Source organism: Dermacentor silvarum, unplaced genomic scaffold (genome assembly GCF_013339745.2).
Source record: "Dermacentor silvarum isolate Dsil-2018 unplaced genomic scaffold, BIME_Dsil_1.4 Seq114, whole genome shotgun sequence".
NCBI classification, from domain to species: Eukaryota; Metazoa; Arthropoda; class Arachnida; order Ixodida; family Ixodidae; genus Dermacentor; species Dermacentor silvarum.
Window position 1 is genome coordinate 11,154 of NW_023605602.1, and position 17,516 is coordinate 28,669.

Below are 17,516 nucleotides of genomic sequence, written 5' to 3' on the forward strand. Positions count from 1 at the left end.
ATCACTCCGTACACCAATATGGCGGTCGCTGCCGGTGGCGGAAGCTTGCAGCTCGGATGTTTAGTAACCCGATACAAGCTAGAGCCCGCAGAGCTCCGACACTTCTGAATCATCTGCTTTTATCTACTAAAAACGCGATTACATACACACTCACTAAAGTGCTCGCTATCGACCTTATCAAGCAATCAGGCCGCTGGGCAATGTACGCGCGTCACAGAGTCAGTGGAACGAGGAAACTGCGCGCCTCCGACAAAGCCATTGTCAAGGGTTCTGATCTCTTGCACGCCCATTTCGAAGCATTATGCTTCCATTCCGAGCGCCGATCGTTTCGAGCTAGCTTAAAAGAGAGATCGGGGAAACAGTCGGATCTGTATAGCTGTCGGCTTCGAGCGGACGCGATGCATCTGGCGATTCGAAAAGAGCTCCTTGTTAAGTGCGCCCTTTTGTTGGCCGCCTGTGAATGGCTCGGGTCCGACGCAGCGAGTTCCACAACCGTGGTCCTACCGGAAGTCAGCCTACCGACGACAACCTACCAGAAGTCAGGTAACGCTTTGTCGCTCCGCGCATACGTCGCCTCACGCTAGCTGTCCAACCGTCTTCTTATCTCAGAGTATTCAACCCATCAATTAAAAATACTTTTAACATTCTAGATTGGCGAGGTTTAGGTGCAATAATCAACGGGGAATGTCTCAGCAACCTGCGATTTACGTATGACGTTCAGCAGCGGCGCCGTGTTGACGACTTGCAACACGTCACTGTGAACTTCGAACTGGTATATAACGCCGAAGTGTAGGCCTGAGAATCAGCATGTATAAGGGCAATTGGTGAGGTGTGTATATTTCACTCACTTCTTGCGCCCCCCACTCCACCCATAAAATTTCCGATTTACGGCAAAACTTCTCTAGAAAGTGCAAACCTCAATGAGACATCCGCTCCCAGCGATCGGGATAGAATTTATACCTTTCCGTGTTTTAATGTACAATTATGAAGAAGTATAACGCAAGAAAGTTAGGGCTAATTTTATGCAATAAAATAGAATACAATAGTTTTATTCGCCCGATTATCGCGTTACATTCTATCCGCTTTGACCACTTCGCGTGATGTCCAATCAAATCAAATGATGATGATGAAATAAACTTTAATTTTCGAGACAGTGTCGGAGCGCAGCGGGGTATGAAAGACAGCGATGGCGAAGACAGCGCTAGGAGCAAAGCGGAGGAGGAGGGTGTAGTGGTACCATGAGGTGGAAAGCGGAGGAGGAGGAGGGTATGGCGAAAGCGTGAGGCGGAAAGCGCAGTGCCGCGCAAGACGGGCTCTGCGGCGATGATGGCTACGAGATGGTGCCAGAGTAGCGGGCGTCGTCTGTTCACCGCCAACGATACCATATATGGGAAAAAAAGCGCTGCATGAGCAGAGGTCTCTCTGCGGCGGCTGTTATGAATCGATCGCGCCCACGCGTAACCCACGCGCTGCCTCTCGCAATCAACCAATAAGCAAGGCAGTCGCGCCACACTTCGCTACCTTTGCAACGCGCCGCACGAGACAGATTGTCCGCACCAGCCAATATGCGCCAGAACCACGTTTCAAGCATGAACCAACTAGGCCCAGCATCGTGTTCTGCCGAATAGGACACTATCCTATTCCTTATTCGAAAGCTTCAAATATTCGAACATCCCTATCTAATACGATTCCTTCCAATTTTCCCAGGTACAGTTACCAAAACGGCTTCGACAGCTGCAGTTTCTTCGAGGACGTCTGTAACCACTGAAACTACTCGAGGAGCGGTTTCCACGCAAGGCAGCACAGCAAGGGCCCCTCTGACCACTGCCAGCGCGTCGAACACGAGCGCAGTCAGTAATGCCACAGCAGGTATTGACTGTCAGGTTTTCCATCGGCTTTGTTAGTTGCAATTACCATTCTATTCCTTATTCGAAAGCTTCAAATATTCGCCCATTCCTATCTAATACGATTCATTCCAATTTTTCCAGGTACAGTTACCAAAACGGCTGCGACAGCTGCAGTTCCTTCGAGGACATCCGTAGCCACTGACGCTACTCGAGGAGCGGTTTCCACGCAAGGCAGCACAGCAAGGGCCCCTCTGACCACTGCCAGCGCGTCGACTACGAGTGCAGTCAGTAATGCCACAGCAGGTATTGACTTTCAGGTTTTCCACCGGCTTTGTTAGTTGCAATTACAATTCTATTCCTTATTCGAAAGCTTCAAATATTCGCACATCCCTATCTAATACGATTCCTTCCAATTTTCCCAGGTACAGTTACCAAAACGGCTTCGACAGCTGCAGTTTCTTCGACGAAGTCCGTAACTACTGAAACCACTCCAAGAGCCGTTTCCACGCAAGGCAGCACAGCAAGGGCACCTCTGACCACTGCCAGCGCGTCGAGCACGAGCGCAGTCAGTAATGCCACAGCAGGTATTGACTCTCAGGTTTTCCACCGGCTTTGTTAGTTGCAATTACTGGCAGCGGAGGCTCCGTACGTTTGCGGAGCCTCCTTGCAACCTCGGAAGCTCCTTACGTTTACGAGATAAAAGTTTACGGGACACTTGTCCCAGGGGAAATGTGAAATTGGGCTCTCTTTTAAGGCAGCAAGAACTGCTACAGATGGAAGCTTATAATTCGAGTCTATGTGACCGGCCGTCACGGTAATTCACCTTCGCATGTCTCCGCGTTTCGTAAACTGTGTGTGGCCGACTGTACAAATGACGAATGTGTGCGAGAACGCCCCCGTGTCGAGCGAGGGCTGTCTCTTATTTCAAATATAGAGACTTGAAGGACAAAATTATAATTTATTGGTGTACAGTCGGCCAATCGTTGTCGTCAGCGTCTTGTCGGTCTCGTATCGACTCTGTGTCACCGCGCCTTGAACGAGTACGTGAAGTCAGGCACGTGCTGCCACTACCAGCAAGTGATGGCCGACGCTGCAAGAAGAGCTCGTAGGCAGCGTGATGTTTTTAAGTGTCGCCCAAGTGTACCGCAAGGTTTTTTTGTTAAATTTGCCAGCCATCAATGAAATGCGGCACTACTTCGCTCATGGTGTAGCCCGTGGTCTGGACGAAGCCCTGGCTGCTTTCTCTTTTAAAGAAACTGACAACTAATCGTGGTGGCACCCATACACGGCACAACTAGTCGATGGCATTTTCTATCTCCCAGAGAGACCAAACAACACTGGCTACGTACTTACTCGCAAGCAAACTCGCGCGCATACAACAGCATGTATGCCGCCAGGCATCGTGGGACGCGAGCGCCGCTCGTTAGCGTGGTTGTTTGGTATATTATCAAACGCTTGCGGCTTTACTCTACGCGTACTACGAAGAACCGCGTTCCACACGGTTCTTACCTTTGTATGCGCTGCGCGTTCGCCGCTCAGTTTCCGTTGAAGCGATAGACAACACGAACCTTCGATCGCTGCTGCTGGTGCGCTTGCTCACGCCAGCATTTTGACAGTGGTTGTCTGCGGTCATCGAGGGCGATCTATTCATGTTTGCTTGTGCGCGCTGACACCATGCTTGTTAGTGCAGTTAGTAAGCGAATGTGTCCAGTTTATGCAGCCGATAAAACTACTCCGTACGTATAACTCTCTACTAATTTCCTATCGTAATTGATCGTTCGTCTTTCGCGTGATGATAATCAGGCCATTATCATTAGCAGCAGCCTATATTTACGTCCACTGCAGGACGAAGGCCTCTTCCTGTGATCTCCAATTACCACTGTTTTGCGCTAGCTGATTCCAAATTGCGCCTGCATATTTCCTAACTTCACCCCACCTAGTTTTCTGCCGTCCTCGACTGCGCTTCCCTTCTCTTGGTATCCATTCTGCAACTCTAATGGTCCACCGGTTATGCATCCTACGCATTACATGGCCTGCCCAGCTCCATTTTTTCCGCTTAATGTCAACTAGAATATCGGCTATCCCCGTTTGTTCTCTGATGAAGCCTGTTAAAAGAACTACTAAAATTGTGTCTCCGCCGTTTTTCACGTCACAGCGCTGGACTTGGACGCCGGCTGCAACGACGCCGTCTGCTTGCGTCCGCACTGCACATGCGCCTCCGACAAGCCGCCGGCCGGCTTGCGACCCAACCAGATGCCGCAGTTCGTGACGCTGACGTTCGACGACGCCGTGACGGTGGCCAACATGGCCTTCTACCGCGAGCTGCTCGAGGGTTCCGCCAGGAAGAACAAGGCGAACGGCTGCGGCGTCGCGGCCACGTTCTTCGTGTCGCACGAGTACACCGACTACGCGGCCGTCAACGCGCTGCACTCTTGGGGCAACGAGATCGCCGTGCACTCGATCAGGTGAGTGGGCGGCCAGAGATCATAATATGTGTATACTTCACAGTCGTCGAACGACGCGGCACGGGAGGGGCTACTGCGTTTCTGTCTACTGCGTTTCTGTTCCAATCCCCGAGACACCTATGCGCGCTCTCTCGGTAGGCATCACCTCGATGCTGCATAACAAAGGTGGTGTCCAAATTCATAACGATGATGAAGTTTATTGGCATCCCCTTCGAAACGGCGCGGGGACAAATAGTACGTCCCATAGCCGGCTTGGCTTAATCGGGTTTTACTACACCTATCGCTATATAGTCTTCTGCCTATCTGATCTCGATCTTAACTTTAGCATCTAAAAGCTCTATCACTATACTATACCATTGCCTACACTTGCAATGGCTCTCGTTCTATCGGTCTCCTTCTCTGCTTTTCTTCCAAAGTCTCTTGCTTATCTCGACTGCTGACCGCCTTGATGCTTAATTCCGTCCACTTTAAATCCAAGCGCTTCTCGAAAGTGGCGCTGCCTACGGTTCTCGTTGGGTGAATCCCTTCGCATTCCATAAGGATGTGCTGAGTGGTCCCCGGATTTTTGCTGCAGCGTACAAATGCCTCAACTTGTTGCGAATGTTTGTTCCGGTATGTTTTTGTCCTTAGGCAACCAGCCCCAGCCTCAAATAGAAAGACACTGCCCTTTGTGTTATCGTACAGATTATCCCTTCTAATTTCTTACTTCCCATTCTCGTAATTCTGCGTGGTCTTTCTTGTTTCCATTCTTTCCATCCGATTCACTGTCTGTTTCTCTCACTTTCTTTCTGATGACACCTGGTCGTCTATATACACATCCTGTACTTGGCTGGCGACTTTGTTGGCCTCTTCCTCCATTTTGTGTCCACGCTTTTTAGGTAAGTACTTGTGCACATTAGCCATGCATTTATTATCATCCATGTTCCCGAGTCTATGTTCAAAATTAATTTTGCTCTGCACTTCTCTTACTTCAAAAAAGGCCCAACACCTGTCACCCTGCACTGCCTCATTTGTGGTTTTACCGTGGGCCCCCAAAGCCAACCAGCCTATAGTCCTATACCGATACTTGGTTTAACTTCCAACCCCGACAAGATATCCGATTTTAAGCACAGAATGGCATTTGCGAACGTTAGCGCTGGAACCATTACTCCTTTCGAGATTCCACGCATCACCTCATACTTATAGCCCCAAAGTGCTTTATATTTCATTGTTGCCGCATTCCGCTTCCCTTTCATTTTTTTTTATCTTGGTGGGCGCTTTAGTACGGCTTTCCTTCGTTTATGTATACACGCAGGTATTTTTATTGCTTGACAATGGCTGCGACTTCCGATTGAATTGACACCACGTAATTACTCGTCTCTTCATTAAAGGTCCTAATTCCCGATTTATCTGTGCTAAACTACGATGCTGGACCAACATCAGGCCTCACTCCAATGCTGCTTATCCAAATTGATGCAAAACGCGGAAACGCTTTTCTGAGATAACCACTGGGTGGAGTTTAATGAAATTTGTTGCATTTATTGAGAGAGAAAGTTAAATTCTAGTGACTGTTGGAAGTGGAATTTCGATTTAGGGCCTTAAATTGTTTAGTGGAAGTTTAAAAAATGGGTATGTTTGGAAAAAATAGAAGTACGAAGTTTACACATTTGTAGCCTTCCACCTATAACAGATATCGCAGTTCTGTCAACTGCATCCTTTAGAGCATCCAAAGCGGACAAATTTGATACGTCAATTTATATTTTACGTGAATTAGTTACATTGTCTATAAGGATTTTGCGAAAGTTATACTCACAAATTAGTGGCCTCTTTGTCCGGTTTAGATGTACTCTCAATTTACAGAATTGTGATATCATGTCTCAGTCCTTGGTTTCAGAGTTTTAAATTTGATAGTTTCGTTTTCTGAATGCATTGCGATTTTTGTCAATTACGACCTAAATGCTAGAATTCGCGGGTCATGGCCTATAGTATACAGTGCCCAACGAGACATTCAGAGGAGTTCCTCGGCATGAGACAGTATAGTCACTTAATTGTGGGCCTGCTAGCCTGGGAAAAGCGCGTTCGATCCGCATTGCTTAGCAGAACGCCGACTTCCACAGTCAGTGTGTTGAGTATGCGTAACTTTTTCTGCAAGCTCTCCCTCAGTCTGCGCACATTTTTTTCGTGTCATCGCGCAGTCACCGAACCGACTGGAACTACTGGCACACAATCAACAGCACCCAGTGGGAACGTGAGCTGCTGGATCAGAAGATAATGATGCAGACGTTCGCGAACGTGCCAGCGTCCCACGTGACCGGTGTCAGGGGGCCATTCCTCTACACCGGAGGAGACCAGCTCTTCCGCATGCAAGCGCAGCATTTCCGGTAAGAAAAGCTTCTTGTTAAACGGCAAAGTGGATATATCTTATTCTGACAAATAGACTTGTGTGCCAGACTGTAGATACGCTGCACCTATATAGCTTAGCTCTCTCTTTCTTTCACTCCCCGCCCCCCCCCCCTCCTCACGTGTAGGGTAGCAAACTGGACTAAGTCTGGTTAACCTCCCTGCCTTGCCTTTTTCCCTTCTCTCTCTGTCTCTCTGACAAATAGAAAGGGTGCACTAAATAAACAGAGAAAATTGAAGCAGTGCTGACGTTACATTTCTTAGTTTTCACTTTTACGTGTTCAATGAAGGTCCTCTACCTCAAAATCGAAGAGAACAAAATACTAGCAAGCCTCGCAGCGCCCACAATAATTTACTATAACGCATTTTTATTTTTTAGGAACCAGTACTGTTTCGTTTTCCAGTAAGTGTGCGTGTCATAACATCATAAAGCATATATAAGGTGGTCACGTGGGAGCAGAACATCGTGGCGCTTTGGTACTCGCTCCGGCATGTTCAGTCGTCTGCTGCTGGCTGCTCGTATCGCGTCCCAAGGCAGCGGAGAACCAACCTTATAGCACGTTTCGACATTTTTCTGCACCAAAACGACGCAAATAGTGGAAATTACTTCGAAACTCCTGACGTCACATTGCTGCATAGCGGGGCTGATGTTCCCGAACAGAATTCAATATCGAAAGAAAGTTCGACTTTCTTCCTCCAGTAACAGCGAATATATTCCCGTTATAGCGTATACTAAATGGAAACGCAGCGGCATTCATATTCTACCACGACGTAACAAAAAAAAAGGAAAGAAAGAAAGAAACTAGGCCGGAACATAGCACCGCTAACGCTATATGTGATATCATACTTATAATGTGATTATTGTGACGACTCGACAGCATCACACGCGCGTGCATCACGAGCTATACCTTCACACTCTCTTTTATCAAAGCGGCGTTTCTATGCCTTGCAACTCCTACCAGTTCGCTTTTTTTTTTTTTTTGTGCACATCGTGACGCGTTCGCGTACGCTCTATACCTGCCTCGATTCTTCTGTCATATAGCTCCAAAGTGGATGAAGTCAGCCTGAAATGCTGGGATCACCGACGATGGGATCACCACCTCCTCTGTCTTCGAGCACAGCAGCCCGGTGCTCAGACTGTAAGAGCCGCGATCGCGGGCATGCTCAATTCTCTCGTGCCAAAGTCGCACTTCGAGACGTCTGGCGCGTGCGTCAGGGGCCGGTTTCCCGCATTCTTCCCTCGTGCACAGCTACATATAGCGCTTTCGTAGCGTGTTGTTATAGCACTCTGCTTCCGTGGGGACTCACAAATTTTCTGCGCTCTAAACTACTTCTATAACTTCATGAAATATCGTCATGATAAAGGAATCACTTCTTCGCGTCCACATAAGGTTTAAGATATGAAGATGCCGCGCGTGCGCCATCATGCGGGAACACTCGACAACGGCGGCGGCTATGCCGACGGTGCGAACGCGCCTCGAGCGTCCGCATTATAACTGCAGCTGATATTGCAATAAAATGTGTACAGTTAGGCAGCTTGCACCTATATATACAGCATTACACTCTTAGTACAGACTGTTACACGCCTTTAACCTTTACGCCCGTTCAGCAACCCCACAAAGAAAATGGTGTAAAGTATGTGAAGCACTCTTGCTGATAGCATAACACCCTCGTAAAAAAATTGGCTGTCGGTTAACTCAGTTATGCCTGGGTGTCCGTAGCGAGAGGTACGGTTAAGGTTATTGTTTAGCTTGGTGTTTCATACCGTCGTTGATCCGCGGCCCTGGCACGAGATGCCGAACTAGACGACTAACCATCCTCATCTGAATGCACTCGCCTGGCCGCTTCGTACTTAAGACGCTTTTCGAGGCGTGCGGCTCGTTCTTCCTCCGTCTCCTCGGCTCGCTGCCTCCTCTTGGATTCGTTCCGACGACGAAGCCTGGCTTCTTTCAGTCTCTCCGACTCACTTTCCATATCTGCCGACGAATCCCACCGAGCCGCCCCTTCAATATATACGATGCAACGCCGGCTCCTCCGGCGATGCAACGCCGGCGGTTGCTAGGCAACGGCTCAGTTCGCGGTTTCACCGGCTCCTCCTCTGACGTCATGCCAGATGGCGCGACGAGCGGCGCTGCCATAGGGTGCCTCGATGCCAGCGCCGCCGTTCAGGGTGGTGCCAACCTTTGACCGCCCCCGCGCCGCCGCTTTCTCGCTGCGACGCCATATTGTGTCACAGCGAGCCGTTGCGATTGCTTGGTGCCGGTGCTGAGTTCGAGGCACAGTGCGCGCGGATGCTTCGCGGACGCTTCTACTTGCTAGACAGTGTTCAGCCGCATGACTGACAAGCTATCAAGTGCATCGTGTCGACATGACGGGCTGTTGTGTTCCCAAGTGCGCCGGATCGACGCGTAAAGGACTGCGTTGTTTTCGCTTCCCCGGGACCCAGAGCGACGGAAGAGATGGGAAGCCCAAGTAAAGCGCGATCACTGGAAGGCAACGGATAACTCCTGCATTTGCGAGGTAAGTGTCAAGAATGTTTAGACTACCGCACCGTGTTTTTCATTTAAATAAGAAAGTATTCTCTGATCCTCGCTCACGTACCTACGTTCGCTCACGAACTAAGTAAGCACTGCACCGATGCTGTCTGAGTAGCGTATGGCTTGCGCGCGCGCGTCGCATAGGCTTTTTTCGTTTTGATGGGCGCAGTCTGTACCCTTATTCTGTACGAAGATGCAGTCTGTACGAAGATGCTTTGCCGCGAAATAATCTTACATTAGCTACGAATCGTCACGTAAGCCACCTATTTTCCTTTTTCACGGGAAGCACACATCGTGTGTGTCTCTTGTTTCTTTTCTTTTTTTCGGTACTGGTTATTTGGGACTAAAGAACGCAGTGCTTCGTCTGGGGAGAGCGGCTGTTTTGTACGTGGTAAGCGAAACATTGTGATTTTCTCTGATTTCTCAGGAGATATCTTGCGGACCTCAGGGTGTTACGTTACATAGCTGATTTTTTAGACTTGTACATATTTGTAGCGTGGTGATCGTAAGCCGATGGTCATTCGTGCTCATTCCCGATCGTAGTGGGTACTGTGACGGTCTTTAAATGCCTGTGCACGGTATGCACAGGTGTAGTACAGTTAAGGGGCATCATGGGACCAAAATGTTTCGGCGCTTTCTGGCATGGTGTCTGTTGTAGCCTGTGCATTTCTTCGAAACCTGTGAAGCGAGGTAATACAGCATTGCTTCTGCTAAAATTTATTTTTAAGCACTGTAATGGGTTCTCTGTATTTACAAGGCAACTTTTCATATCAATAATCACTTTTGTTGTTTTACCTGTACTTAGAAACACTTTGAAGAGGACCAGTACGAGGGAAATCGACAGGATGGGCGCCGTCTGTTAAAGTCAACAGCCCTACATCATCATGGACTATATTTTCGAAGTGAAAAACATTGCTAATCTGTATTTGACTGTCTTAGTTTCATTTACGGTTTTTGTACGTGATATGTGTACAGTGTTGTTTATTTTTGCAATGTAGTTATCAGTGTTCTAATGGTTATTTATGAAATGTTCTGTACTCGCTATCGATGTGTTTGGCTGATGCGACGTATTCGATGGTAGCTGATGTATGTATTCTGGCTGGATATCTTGATTAATATTACCCGCGGTTGCGTTTTCTTGTTTGCATTCTTGTTTTCGATTTATATTGTGTGTAATAAGGTTGATGTACTCACTTGAACCCCCCCCCCCATGTAATGAATAAATAAAAAAAAACTCTCTCTATCCCGAATTGTGTGTCGAGCCTACCTTGCGAATTAATTTTTTTTATCTCGTCTTTCAACATAACCTTCAGGCGCCACACAGTACATATAATTTTTCATGTACATATCTCTTTCATGATTGATTGTACTAGACATTATAAGTAAATGTATTTTGTGCATCGTTTGATTTCTTGTGTGTACTACGCAAGATTGACACAGACAAGTTACGTTACATTTTTCTCTACAGCACTAACTAAACCTTATTTTCACATCGCAGTTATTTTTACACCAGCTTAATCCTGTCAGCACACAGTTTTATGGGCAAAAAAAAAGCAAAAATTGCGCGTAGATATCGTCAAATAATTGCAACGAACGCGAAGAGCACGCGCAACGCAAGGGAAACTAACCGCCGTGCGCGAGTGGCTGGCTACGGTAAAGGAGGCGTGACGTGTAAACCAAAATACAACAGCGAAAAAGAAAAACTTCCACACACAGGGGGTCGCAAACCTTATATACCAAGCATCGAAGCGCAAAAAAAATAAAAAAATAGTGCGTATTTTAAACATACACACGGCATATTAAATGTGATGGAATTAGGCAACTTGGGGCATGTTCCCGGCGCCATACATTTACGTCTTCGACCTTCGACGAGTTAACGGCTATTGGTTATAAAGATATGCAGATGGGACACCGATAAAAAAATCCTCATCATGGCAAAGCACTTGGAAGCGCGCCGCGAGTAACACTTTATGAACGCAAGCGTAGCTGAGTCTCAGCTCGTGTGACACAATATGGCGGCGCCAGCGGGGTTGTCTCCACCCTGGACGGCGGCGCTGGGCATCGAGGCACCCTACGCTGCCAGCTGCGGCGGTTGCTAGGCAACGACGCAGCTCGCGGTGCGTCCACCGACCACAGCGAAACGGCGAGAATGCGGCCAATGCAGCTCTCGCTACAAAAAATTTTTACACCTCAATCATTACGCCATTTCGCTTGATCCGTTCAACATAGTTGTAAAAAAGATGTGCTTTCAATATAGCAATCGTATAAACCAAGCCTACTTCCTGTGGAGCCCGTATGCAGTACACACTCTCTCTTTTTTTTGCGGCATATCTAAACTGTCATTATGCCCGCAGGTACGACTGCACCCTGGTGCACCAGCGCGTCAGACGTGGCTCCGAGAACCCCGTCTACCCGTACACCATGGACTTCGGTTTCCGACACAGCTGCATGGTGTACCCGTGTCCAGAGCGCACCTACCCGGGACTCTGGGTTATGCCCATGAATGTGCTCTTCCGCGAGTACAAGGGCGAGGAAGTCCCGTGCGCAATGGCAGACGCGTGCCTGCCGCAGCCAATCACGGCCAACGACACCTTCGAGTACCTCAGGTGGGTGATAAAGTGGATAAGGCGAGTAAGCATGATGGTTGGTGGGTGAATGAATGGATCAATGACACGGATCACGAGAAGGTAATGGGAATAAAACAATAATTGCACGTAAGAGGGAGAGGCTTAACCAGAGGCGATATTCTATAAAGAGCCCACCTAGTGGACATGTCCATTCCGTCTGCTGCTGACGTGCTGATTGGCTGTGGCACCTGGCTCCTGCTGAAGCGCACCCCAGCCCAGCCAATCAGAACTTCAACAGCAGACGAAATGGACTTGTCCACTAGGTGGGCTCTTACAGAATACCTCCCCAGGATTCGTTTGGCTATCTTACTGTACGCTGAGGGAAGGGGATAAAGATGAGAAAACAGAAAATAATCTGTCAACACAAGCACCCGAAGAAGGCACTTCACAACAATTAGTCTCTCGTACAGTCTCGATGCTTAAAGGAGAAACACTAAACAGCGTTTTTAAAGCAGCTTAGGTTGACGTCGGCCGGGACCGGAGTCCAAGGATTGTTGTTTCTTCAAAAAGTTAGTTGTCGAGTATTCCGCACGCGGTGCAGATGGTGTTCTTCGCGTACTGAACCGAGAACATATACACAAAGAACACGCGCAAGCGTCTCTTTGCACCAACAAATTTCGCATGTCAATACATGTATATAGACGAACAGGAGTGCAATGTGTAAGAACACCGTCAGTGGCCTTGACAAGAAAAGAAGTAGCTTTTTTGAGAGAAGTCCAGGAAGGTAAAAAGGACGAAATTTGGCGAAGGCATAAAAAAGGCGGGAATTTCAATAAAGAAATCACTTGACGATGCCGCTAGGTCCACGTCTGTTCGTTTCTTTTTGCCTCTGTGTTCCACAATTTTCTGCTGCTACAAACCTCGAAGAGATGCAGTTTCTTCACGAAGAAGGCCTGCGCATTTATCTAATGGGATACAAAAGGAAAATATCAAGTCGATCTAGAGCAATAGATTATTTGTCTAGAAATCTACCATATATATCGCTTACTGTGTGCCATTACATCATTTTTGTTGCGTGGAAAACTGCCACCTAAGGTCCCGCTCTGCTGCTTAATTTGAACCGCCCGCGCCAAAACGAACATGTTGACGTAATCCCCCTGTGACCTCCCTCTGTTTCACACCCTGCGAATCAGCCATTGCCGACGTCACTTGAAAAGATAGTCCACTACAACTAGGTGGCGCCACTCTGACTTTCCATCTTCGCGCTTACAGAAGCTCTGTTCTCACTACGAATGACGCATTCGTTATTACAAAAGCTTAGTCTGTCAATCTAGTCAGACTTATATTTGCCTTACGTGTCCCTTTAAGTATAATAACGGCGTGTGGCAACTCCTGCGCAATAAAGAAAAAGGAGTATATTAGGCATATCACTCTGTTTTATACCTGTCACGACCACGGGGTGTTTTTCACTCCATCCATATCTCGGCCTCTACATCTTACTATGTTTAGTACGATATTTTACATGACTAGGAGAACTGGATGGTTGTATACAGTACGTACGCTCACTTGTATCCACGCAGGTCCAACTTCGAAGACTTCTACACGACCAACCGAGCACCCTTCCCTTTGTTCCTTCACGAGGCTTACCTGCGCGAGCCCCGTCGCAAGCAGGGCTACCTACAGTTCATCGACTGGCTACTACAGAAGGACGACGTCTACCTCGTGACCATCTCCGAAGTGCTACGCTTCATGCAGGACCCGAAGCCGCTGGGAGCCTACGTTCAGCACGCGTGTCCTGATCGCAGTCCCGTTGCGCGGAACACTAGTTGTCCCCAGGCAAGGACGTGTGCCTACAAGAATACGTCACTGGGTGGCGACCGCTACATGATGAGCTGTTCTCGGTGCCCCAAGAACTATCCGTGGGTCGGAAATCCCTTGGGCAACTAGTGAATGCACCACGTGGACCTGGGGTCCAACACCTGAAGTGAACACCGTACGGGGACATTCCACCGTCTACAAACGGACGTTAACCACCTGTTGTTATGGCTTCTGCCCGAGAACGCGGACTACTCGAGAGAAAATTCCGAGATATGCGAACCTGCCGACTCAACAAACTAACAGTTCTACAAGGTATACTTGAATGTGGCGCGAAATACATTTCGTGAAAAGGGGAGAGAAAAAAGAAGACAGTGAAGCGCCACCACTGGCGTTCAGTGTTGACAAAGAAGACAGCGTTGGCGCTTCACTGTTTTCTTTCTTCTGCCCGCTTTTCACGAAATGTACTTCGCGCCAAAATCAAGTACACCTATAGCAACTCTATAAGCACCAACTTGCCCAAGAAGTTTATTTGGAACTGTTCTACGGGCGCTAACTCAGGGACAATATCTTCTAGAATCCTTTGTTTCGATTCCTACACGACGAAGGTCAGCGTACTTTCATTTAGATATTCATCGGGGCTAATGGAGAAGCTGTTTCAATTAAAACATTGTTACTCAAAGTTCTCACTGCCCTTTCTTCTGCAGCTTCTTTGGGGAGCTCTTTGCTGTGTTCATATCGTAACGACTTCAAAATATACCGAACGTATCCTGGTGAACGTTTTAAATGACGCTGTGATAGTTTCTCGATGCCGAACACTATGATTTATCCTATATAAAAACCCTCGCACCTGCCCTGCAATGTTGTCAATTTAGTGGCTCTCCCGCTAAATTTAGCGTTTGTTTTTTGTGTGTTTTTTACATTGCCTAGCGGGAAAATTTGTTCTCTGGCGAGTGACAATTTTTTTAGCGGTTTTCTGTACCGTTGGCTTTTTTTTTGGGGGGGGGGGGGTGGGGGGGAGGGCTGTACAAAAATCCAAATTCTCTTGACAACAATTTGCGCTTCACGTGGCAAATATGGAGCTTATCCATGCTGCTTTTGAAGTAAGAAGGAATTATCATTCACAAACAGCGTGCTTCGCATTTCTTCCTTCATGCCTCCTCTCCATGCCTCCTCTGAACTATAGCTCTGACAGTTTCGGCAGTTCGTAGCAGTTTCACTCTTCGCCTATTTCGCAGACGCGATTTAGGGGATTTTGCCTCCCGAAATGGCTCCCGATATACATCCAAAGATTCAGGAAGGAATGGTTACAGCAACTAGCGCTTCGAGGCACATAGCTGATGGAAGACACAGTTTCCTTCTGGGACGAGGTGACCAAATGAAGGAACACCTCTGACAGAAACCCCTTCGGAGAGTTAGCCGATTTCGATTTATCAGTACTGGTGCTGCTTTGGTTCAACACGCAAGTTGAGCCTGCTTACAGCCAACCGAATGTAAATAAATCTCGGGAAACCGAACGGCCACTGGGATTGCAAGTGTCATATCCTCACTCTTCGGACTGGTCTCCAAAGAAACGATAAACGCTGCTTCAGTTACACGCTGCCCGATTACGTTGTTCGCAAAATCGGCACAACGGAGGCCTACCAGATCCTACCATTAGAACCAGTCATACCAGCAAACAAATGCACACAAGCGAGGCATCACCATACCAGATCAAACAGAGGAGGTTTTTCGGTAATTTTAATCAACGCCCGGCAGTTCAACCTGTTTTCCGGCCAGTGATTATATTTCACAGAAGCATATTTCGATGCGAAAACGTCAAATGGCCCATTGAGAGAAAAAAAAACGGCGTCGTCTGTAGCAGCGAAAAAAACGGCGCCTAACTTCCCATTGGCTGCGACGCCACGTCATCAGCGGGTCCCGCGCGCTCATGACCGCTGGCTCGCGCTTGCTGGTTCGGGCAGCACGCACCATTATATGGAGTCTGAAGCACCGACACCATCGGCGGCCGCAACCTCATCTGTAGCGAAACGTGGCCGCCCACGCCAGTACACGGCAGACGAAGTAAGGGAGCGGAAGAATGCAGCAAAACGAACGAAGACGCAGGCAGCGAAATCCACCATCGCCGTCAACTCCCCCAATACACAGCGGGCGGAACTATCATAACGCAAACATTACTCGCAGCGCAAAACTCAAATTAATGCTTTTGCATTCACAACTGGTTAAAAGTGCTTAGGTGGGTGTTCGTATCGCGAGCTTTAGAGTTTTTTGAGTACTCGACTATCGGGGTGGTTCTTTATTTCTAGTTGGCAACACTGGTCGCAAGAGTGAGATTAATACGCAAAATGAAGATGCAAGCCTTTGGATACCCGCCTATTAGAGAGCTTTAGCTTGTCCGGTAATCGGGTAAATGCGGGCGTTGCGGCGTTCGGGCGGAACCGTAAACGTGAGCGGCCTGTATGGTGCTGCCACGTGGTGGCGCAGAGCTCAAACAGACAAAAACAGCTAATATTGCAGTAACCAAGTGTATTCTACTTCGCTGCTGGTGTAAATCTTCGGCAGCAACACGATTACGCCACTGCCGAAAATTTACACCAGGAAATTACCAATAATTCTTGCATAAGTGTCTGGTGCAGAGCGAAATCTTCGCGCTACGGTCCGCGAAAACCTGACCGGCACTTCCACGGCCGCCTGCTCTTCTTCGTCGCTTGACGCGGAAGTCTCGTAATCGTAAGCGCTAATATTTCTTGCCAAGTTGGAATGGTCCTCGTCTTCAGACGTGTACTCATCGCTGGTAGACGCACCAGAACTCGAATCCATGCTCGCGATGGCGGCGTCGGCGCGCTTCGAATGACCGCGGCCGGCCGGCTGGCTATCCGACCAGGGTGTCGTGACGTCACGCCTTCCAACTCCCGCGGGTCGGGCGACGCGGCGCGCGCTCACAAAAACGCCAAAAATAAAGCAATCGCCTCAAAAATGAGCAAAATGACTTCTTTTCGGTGTAATTAATCACACACTGAGGATTCATTTTCAGCATTTTCGTAAAATTTTCAGATTTTGTGTCCGTATCCCTTTAAAATGTTTTCCGGTCAAATAAAGTTTCTATTATACTGCTCGCGTTTGCAACCGAAAAGTAGTCCGTCACATTTTAAATAAAAAGATAGGTATGTGTCACGTAAGTCAACGTAACGTCTCATACCTTTATGTCCCAAAATACGACTTAACTATTATGCAGAAGGCGTCAGATTTAACCTGTTCCAATTCAATTCCAATTCTAATTAAATTTAGGAGTATAGGTCGGTTTTATTGGTGTGGACCAAGGTGTCCGACCGATGGCGCGGCTGCTCACCGTGGGATTTCGCAGTGCGGGCCGCAGCAGGTCCAGTGCCGGGCACGTGACGTCATCACTTGGTCACGTGGGTTTTGGTACCATCGGATGTTAACGCGGTATTTTTTTCCGCTTCCTGGGGCATATCATGCATTTGCATTAAAACACAACACAAGAAAGCAGAAAGACATCGCATAGGGCAACCGATGTCAAAATGATTGGACACCAACTCGCTCAACTGACGACATTCCTCAAGGTCGTTTTCAAAAGCACATCAAGGATAAGTGGCGATTTCATAATGCAATTCGAAAGCCTCTGGACATATAGATTCAATAGTTCCGGTATTTGATAACCCAACTATTTTATGCTGTAAGGCACGCCATTTTTGGCTTGCCTAAATACTTTATTCGAACCCCTTCCTCCCCCCACACACACCTGGCCAATAGATTAAATATAGCCGGCTAATTTCGAGATTTCAAATATGATTAGACGGTTCCAAGGAACTGGGCATGATGCATGAAGCACAATGTGAAACTTGTAATGGTGAAAAAGGATGAGTGTTCTGCTTCTACGCCCTC

At 48.0% G+C, this 17,516-nt stretch overlaps 1 protein-coding gene across 5 annotated transcripts; it reads left to right on the plus strand.

Moving 5' to 3' along the window:
- Positions 1 to 254: 254 nt before the first annotated feature.
- On the plus strand, positions 255 to 14,475 carry LOC119434508 (chitin deacetylase 8). Of its 5 annotated transcripts, none has more exons than XM_037701657.2 (8): positions 255 to 543; positions 1,708 to 1,869; positions 1,989 to 2,150; positions 2,270 to 2,431; positions 4,003 to 4,312; positions 6,487 to 6,672; positions 11,583 to 11,834; positions 13,376 to 14,475. In XM_037701657.2, the coding sequence occupies exons 1-8, from the start codon at positions 399 to 401 to the stop codon at positions 13,740 to 13,742; spliced, it is 1,746 nt and encodes a 581-aa protein (XP_037557585.2). In that variant the 5' UTR covers positions 255 to 398; the 3' UTR covers positions 13,743 to 14,475. The 5 variants fall into 5 exon arrangements, with proteins under 5 accessions (XP_037557585.2, XP_049515464.1, XP_049515466.1 ...); XM_049659507.1 differs by having other exon boundaries at positions 2,270 to 2,430; positions 3,996 to 4,312; XM_049659509.1 differs by lacking the exon at positions 1,708 to 1,869 and having other exon boundaries at positions 257 to 543; positions 2,270 to 2,430; positions 3,996 to 4,312; positions 13,376 to 14,474.
- Positions 14,476 to 17,516: the final 3,041 nt, after the last annotated feature.